This window comes from Mixophyes fleayi, chromosome 4 (assembly GCF_038048845.1).
Source record: "Mixophyes fleayi isolate aMixFle1 chromosome 4, aMixFle1.hap1, whole genome shotgun sequence".
Lineage (NCBI taxonomy): Eukaryota > Metazoa > Chordata > Amphibia > Anura > Limnodynastidae > Mixophyes > Mixophyes fleayi.
The window spans coordinates 324,909,963-324,917,722 of record NC_134405.1 but is presented as its reverse complement, the minus strand read 5'-3'; the positions used below and the strand labels follow the sequence as shown (position 1 = coordinate 324,917,722).

The 7,760-nt window shown below is 42.9% G+C and overlaps 1 protein-coding gene across 3 annotated transcripts in view; it reads right to left on the bottom strand.

Annotated features, from left to right (window-relative positions):
• KIAA0930 (KIAA0930 ortholog) overlaps nt 1-6,760 on the bottom strand; it is a 22,933-nt gene extending 16,173 nt beyond the window's left edge. Inside the window, exon 1 of one of the 3 annotated variants that reach the window (XM_075210248.1) lies at nt 6,486-6,760. In XM_075210248.1, the coding sequence (XP_075066349.1) occupies nt 6,486-6,627 (142 nt within the window). In that variant the 5' untranslated portion in view covers nt 6,628-6,760. The remainder of the gene's footprint in view (nt 1-6,485) is intronic. The other 2 variants (XM_075210249.1, XM_075210247.1) reach the window with 2 other exon arrangements.
• Nucleotides 6,761-7,760: the final 1,000 nt, after the last annotated feature.

Sequence of the window (7,760 nt, the reverse complement as noted above, 5' to 3'; positions counted from 1 at the left end):
TTCCATTGACACAAACGAGTAAATATTTTCCATACCATAAAGCATTAAGGCCACACAACCCCACCCACGCTACATATTTGGGAAATGACTCAGGGTCGATAGTGGTTTGTTACTTGTGACATGAGCAGCCTCACTGTGAGACAGTTCTCCACGGTTCCATTCAGCTGCGCACACAAGCCACACTGTTAGCACTAAGCAGAGATAATGTAAAGTAAACATACTGGATAAGTGTGATATGGCCGTGTATAGCCCGGTTACACACTGAAGTGAGCCTCCGCATTAACCCTAAAGTGGAACGAAAAATCAAAATATGTGGTTAAGCTTATTCAGATAAGGGGTTGGGTACTGAACATCACTACCGGGACAACACTCACCCCGGCATCTTCCCAGCCAATCTCGGAACCCCGACATGCTGTTAATATCGATTGTTTAAAAAAAAACTGACTTGGAATCGTTGCGACCATTTAACATGCCGCCAGCACACAATCACATTACTTTGAACGCCGGAACTATCACGGCACGGTGGCTCAGTGGCCAGCACTTCTGCCTCACAGCTTTGGGTTCCTGAGTTCGATTCCCGACCATGGCCTTATCTGTGCGGAGTTTGTACGTTCTTCCAAGTTTGCGTGGGTTTCCTCTGGGTGCTCCAGTTTCCTCCCACACTCCAAAACATGCTGGTAGGTTAATTGGCTACTATTAAATTGACCCTAGTCAGTGTGTGTGTGTGTGTGTGTGTGTGTGTGTGTGTGTGTGTGTGTGTGTGTGTGTGTGTGTGTGTGTGTTTCAAGGAAAATTTAGATTGTAAGCTCCAATGGGGCAGGGACTGATGTTAACGAGTTCTCTGTACAGCGCTGTGGAAATAGTGGTGTTATATAAATAGCTGATGATGATGTTGTCGGGGTAGTGATGTTTGGAAACATGATTACCACCGCAGATAAGAGTACTCAGAGAATGTATTCATGACAGGAAAGAAAAGGAAGCAAACCACTGACAATCATGCAGATATCGCGAAACTTGATCCCAGTCCCTGTGGGTCAGCAGCAACATGTTGAAAAATCGCATCTGGGACTGACTGAAGGATTACACAGCAGCGCATGTGAACAGCAGAAGGGACAAGAGCATTGGATTCAATTATCCCAACGCCTGCAGCATTTTTCTTTGAGAGATTTGCTCCAGATGCATTCCATTATAGAACGGAGCGACCAATGTCCAACAGTGCGCTTATCTAAGAAAGCCCCAAGAGGAAATGATGCCATTTTTACAGAACTATGCCAGCACTCGGCACTTTGCAGCGAGTAACTTCTAATTTGTTTTCTAAATAACCAAAGCTGTTCTCACATACAAAAAAAAATAAAAATCACAGTTCTGACGACTTTGCAAAAATGTTTCCGTCTAGTTCCTCTAATCTCTACAATAGTTAGAGACAGCACAAAACAGAGGGAAAGTTTTAGATGAAAAAAGGGGATCTTGTAATAAAGTGTACAAGATAAAAAAAAAGAGAAATGAAAACCATAACAAAAACATAACATACACTTTCCCTTTTCAGTGCTTCCAAAAAAATGTTCACAAAATAAAATAAAAATCATATAAAAAAAAAGATTAACTGTAGAATTAAGAGCCACTTCTTCCATTAAGCTGGGAACACACTACAGAAATTTCGACCAACTTTTTATGTCGAGCGATTTTACATGCGATCGATGGTCCGATCGCTCGGTCCATGGACTGCATACACACTAGCCTTGTTTAGGACGATAAAGGGAAGAGCGGACGTCCCTTTAACGACTTTTTACAGCCATGTTGTCGTGAGCAATGACTGTAATTTCGTACTCACTGTTGTGGATCGGTCGGAAGTTTATACACACTACACAACGGAAACGAGATTGGTACGAAAATATTAAACGGTACGACCAACCGAATGAGGCGACAATCGTCCATTTGGGCAGACTTTCGACCATCGTGTCACTGCACTCACTGACCCGACTTTTGAACGAGCGGTCGTATGATTTAGCCGATTATTGGATGAAAACTGTGTAGTGTGTACCCAGCTTTAGAACTTGTCCAAACTGCACTAAAAACAGTGAGTTTTTACGACAGTCCAATTCTAGGTATCTAAGAGTGCAAGAAACAGCGCTGCCAGCAGGAATCGCCGACAATGATTGTGGGTACACACTACAGGTTTTTCACCCGATTATCATGTCAAATCACACGATAAATGACCGTTAGATCAGATATCTCAGTGTGTACGCTCCCATAATCATGATTTATTGTTCCAAAGCACATCGTATTGTTTAATTTGATTTTATAACCGGGCTAAATATCTCTATAAACGATGTCTGGCAAATCCTGCAGTGTGTATGTACTCAGGACCAGCAGTCTCCATAGATCTCTATGTAGTGTGCAGAGATCTTTTCAGCCGATGGTTATGACAGATGAAGAGCACAGATCTGAAGGTAAATCTTGTAAAACGTGTATAGTGTGTACACATGGATCGGCAGCTGATCGGCACTTTTAGTCGTTGGTGAAATCCGTAACAATATCGCATCAGGAGAAACTTTCTGTAGTCTGCACACAGCCTTACAATAAAGTTAAAAAGTTTGTGGGATGGTCACTGAAGCGCTAGCCAAAAAAATAAATATAGGAACACATAATAGCCAATTCCACTCAATTTTGGGTAAACTTCTAGAAGTTATCATCCAGCGTTATTTACCTTTGGTTTGATGTACCATCTAACTCAGTAGGTCTGCCAGTGATGTTCTCTTTACTGCTGACAAGACGGACATTTACAGAGAAGCAGTATGCCACAGCCAGGAGGAGGGAGGAGAGCAACATAGGTAGACATTGAGGGAACCATTGGATCAGGTTTTATGTCAGACACCCGGTAAGTAATATTATAACCTATTGAAACAGCGCGCCCCCCCCTACCCTGTGTCCTAGATGCAGGGCCGTAACTAGGGCTGTGCGATAGGGGCGACCACCCAGGGCGCAACGCTCAAGGGGGGTGCAGTTTAGGAAAATTTTAGGTTCATTTGGTTAAAATTGAGGGCTAGGGGGGCAGCATTTGTCTTTTTCGCCCACGGCGCTAGAATTCTAAGTTACAGCTCTCCCTAGATGGCGCCCTCACACTTCCTATGGGATGCTGTCCCCAGACATTTCTATTCTGGTGTGTAGTGGCATTTTTTTCCTCTTGGGAGTGTGGTGCCGGGCTGTGACACTAGAGCAGATCCATACTCCAAGCCCATTACCAACATGGAGGAGCAGTAGCTTCACAGGTGAGCAGCTGACGACTACTGACCCTCCATGCCAGCAGGGGCGCTGTTGTGACAATATATTCAGTGGTTTTGATGCCCCTTAAACCCTGGCGCCCAAGGCAACCATCTAGTGTGCCCTGCATGGAACTCCACCCAAAACTGAAAATTCTGTTATACTTTAAAAAAAAAATAAAAAAAATATATAGATAAAAAAATAATAGTATTGAGAAGGACCCATCAAACTTCCAGAACTGCTGCAGTAGATGTTATTATGACCCTGGTCGTATCGTCAAGGGAAAAAATAAACTTAGTTTCCAAGTGCTTGTTTCTTTTACTGTTGCTCTGTCACTGCTCAGTAAAGCAAATCATTATATGCAAAGAATGTCATTTCTCCGCATATTGACTGACAACCGTGGGAGCGGAGGTCAACAGATTAGAATAGAACATTGCTCCCATGACCAAAATGTCACAAAAGTATCAAATCCCTCTCTTTACCAAACAAACATATTTAAACAAAGTATCTTTCAACGACATTGGAGAACATTTAGTTTATTAAGGAGAACACAAATGTTTTAGGATAGTGCCCTTTTCATCGTGAGCATCTACAAACCTTTGTTTGCCTAGGTAATCAGAAAATGTTATAACGGTATTTGTGTTATTATAGTTGTGTCTTTGTTAGATCATAGTTTACAGGCAGCCTAATATAATGAAGATAACGGAAGATCTAGCCAACAGCACGTAAAGTGAGAAAAACTATTTTTATGCCAAAATAAAAGGCAACAGATAAAGGTAATCTTTAGGGTACTTTCCACACTGCGTATGCCACAGAGACTATATATAAGCTACAATGGAAAAATTGGGAGATTCTATCCAAATGGTGCTAATCGGTGTGAAGTTGTGTAATTGCTGTAATAAAGAATGCTTCTTCACCTGTACACATTTGCTTTCAGTAAGGTTTGAGTGGAAGAGAGCTTAGGAAAGTGGAGCACGATTCGTTAAAATAAATATTGTTTTTAATTGTACATTCAGACAAGACAGGCGCTACCATTAGGAGAACAAAGGCTGTTGAATCGCCAATGGTTAGGTTAGTGGGCACTTAAAAGTGGAATGGTGGCCACCGACATGGATCAGGTTAAACGTCAGACACCTGGCAAGAAACGTCTTAACCGTGAAGCTGCTGCTCCTTTCATTGATATGCAATGTGGCGCTTAGTTATGATGTCACTGCCAAATGCCAAACTCCCAGTCTGAGGAGTTGGTGATGCCACCCCCCCCCCCACCTTTCCTCAGCCAGGATAAGAAACACCACACGTGGGGCACCACTTGCAAATCAGGTGGGGCTGCGGAAGGTACCCTACAGGGGGTGCCCCCAGCATTTGTACCATCCCTGAATTCCCACAGTGGTGGCAGAAAACACTAAAAACGTAAAACAAAACCAGCAAACAAGCTCAGATATTAGCCCCTGTGACTCCACAAACAATTATTTTTCACCTTACAAGAGAATGTAAATCAATAGCAGTTTCATGAGTTCTAGAACACAATCATTCCACTATTACCGCAGATGAAACAATTTCCAAATCAATTATTTTCACACCGAAACAATGCTACCGTTATAGCATGTTTAACTACTGCAAATAAAATGTATTTATCTTATATACTGATGCTTTTAGTCTGTAACAGGCTGGAGCCGGAAAAGTGGGATTAATGGGGACAATTAAAAGCGGATTATAAAATAAACAGTAGTAATGACAATACTCCAAATAAGCAGATGTTCGGCACAGTAACTTACAACGGTGTTTCAAATGTAGTCACATTGTTAAATGTTGTTATACTTTTAGTTATATTATCAATACATATATTCAGAACCAGGTGTAAGAATGAGCAAGGACTAAACTCTGTATCTTAGATGATGCAATGGATAAAGGACTGTGAAGCTAAGAAATTTGAAGATAGATGGATAGTCCGCAGAATTGTAACAGAATCTGCAGACTTCTTTCACTTAGCAGACAGTGATTAATTGGAGACTTGCATTACATTGGATAAAGTCATCAGTCTGCACACATAAGTAATATTAATATAGAGACGAGCACAGGTTGAAGAATGAAAACATAACAGCTATAATATACCTAATCTGTGCATTAAATGAGGTCAAATTAATATCCCTCCATAGACAAAGACCTTCACGCATATCTGATAGGATATGATATTAGAGCAGGCTGTAGCCCCCTTCTATCTGTAATAATATATATTGGTTAGTGTGCAGATTTTTTTTTTGTTTACAGATCAACTCCACAACAATTATAGTTATTTTGGAGATGCCAGCAGCCAGACATCTCAGTGCTGTAGTGACCACCAGATGACATATTGATAAACCCAATTGCTGGTCCTCTCCTGGCTACAAGAGTCTTGGATGCAGCTGGACTCCAGATTGTAAAACCAATATGAGATGTGCCGTATCCAGACACTCCCCATGAAACAAGACTGGGGGGAGGGGGGGTAGACTATTGATCATAATCAGCAGGAATATGAAAACATGTAATAACATAATACCAAATTAGAATCTGACGGTGACAAAACTCTGATAGCAATTTAATAATCAGGGGGAGATAGGGTGGGTCTCATGCAATCCAGATAAGAAGTGACAGATTGGACCTTGCACAACCTAGGATGATCATTCCTTTGTGCAAAGATATGAAGTCTATTTATTTATTTTTTTAAAGAAGCAACAATATTGTAAAAGAGTCACAGAACAAGTCCCTTTTCAACTTAATCTTCCTTTCAACATTTAACAATACAGTCAGACCCCCCCCCCCCCCCAAAAAAAAAAAAAAAAAAGTATATTTTTTTTAACCACCCACAGAAAGATGTGCTACACTCTAACAGCCCTCACCCCCTTATTATAGTCATATCATAAGGTCATGATGAGACCCTCATTCCAGACACCCCTAAAGTGATCATAAGTCAGACACATGTCCTCCTCAGTCTAATTACATCACTATAATTTGGGGCCCCTCCCAGGTCCAGTAATCATCCGGTCAGAGCATAGACCACCCCCCCCTAAAAAAAAATGACAAGAGCCTGTCAGAGCTCCCCCACCACAGACCCTCAGCAATCATCCTATCAGGGGACCCCCAATTGCAGCCATGGACCCCTCTGCAGCCATATACCCTTCTGCAGCCATGGACCCCCAATTGCAGCCATGGACCCTTCTGCAGCCCACCCAGTACCAGCCCCTTACCCAGGCCGCTGATCTCCTGGCGAATATTGAGGCGGTTCCTCTCGTCCACTATGGCTGAGATCATTTGCTGGAGGGAGCGGTCCAGACCCCCGTTCTCCTCCTCTCTCTTACCAGCCCGGCTGTGACTCTTAACCGCGGCCATCCCTCCGGGGCTGCTGTCATCGCACTGATTCCTTCCCCGGAGAAGTCCGGTTCACTGACACCCAACCAGATCCCCCCCCAGTCAGGCGACACTTCCGTCTCCCATAGCGGATCAACAGGGAGCTTCCTGCAACACTCCGCCCAGACAGCCAATCAGCGGCCGACTCGACTCAACCGAAGGCGGAGCGAAATCACAGTGAGCCAATCAACGCTCCAAGCGATGCTGACAGGGGCGTGGATATGCAGAGTGCGGCCAATCAGGTGGCGCGGTGGGTTTAAAGGGCTACTGTGGACCTGCTTGAGGTCAGGTGCCTGTGCTGAGTGGAGGATGAGCCATGTGTACTGCAGACAAGTTCACCCTCAAGGTGGCCCCAACTGTGTGTGATCTGAATTGATCATTGTATCAGGGTGTGGTCCCTCAGTCTGTATCATATCTCCACTTACACATGTCCCAGACACATCATATCATAAAGCCACATAGCTCAATATATAACATATTTTTTCTTTGTGTGATAACAGTGGCCATAGAAAAACTACAGCCGCTGTGACCATGTAGAATATTTATTATACACCAACTTTTATTTACAATGTTGTACAGTAAAAATATGGGAATTATATTTACACAGAACCAAATACATTTAATCAGTGGTTAGCACTTCTGCCTCACAGCACTGGGGTCATGAGTTCAATTCCTGACCATGGCCTTATCTGTGTGGAGTTTGTATGTTCTCCCCGTGCTTGCGTGGGTTTCCTCCGGGTGCTCCAGTTTCTTCCCACACTCCAAAAACATACTGGTAGGTTAATTGGCTGCTATTAAAAATTGTCCCTAGTCTCTCTCTGTCTGTGTGTGTATGTTAGGGAATTTAGACTAGGCTCCAATGGGGCAGGGACTGATGTGAGTGAGTTCTCTGTACAGCGCTGCGGAATCAGTGGCGCTATATAAATAAATGGCGATGATGATGATGATGAAGACTATACTGATAGGGCCTTGTCATTAGGAGCTTACAAAGAAACATCATTTAGTTTAAACTGAACACAGAAAGTAGAACAAGGGGAAAAATACCAGTTAACACAATAGAGGGAGGTAGGGTATAATGTAATAGTTTTTCTGATGACACTTACCTGAAACAATCT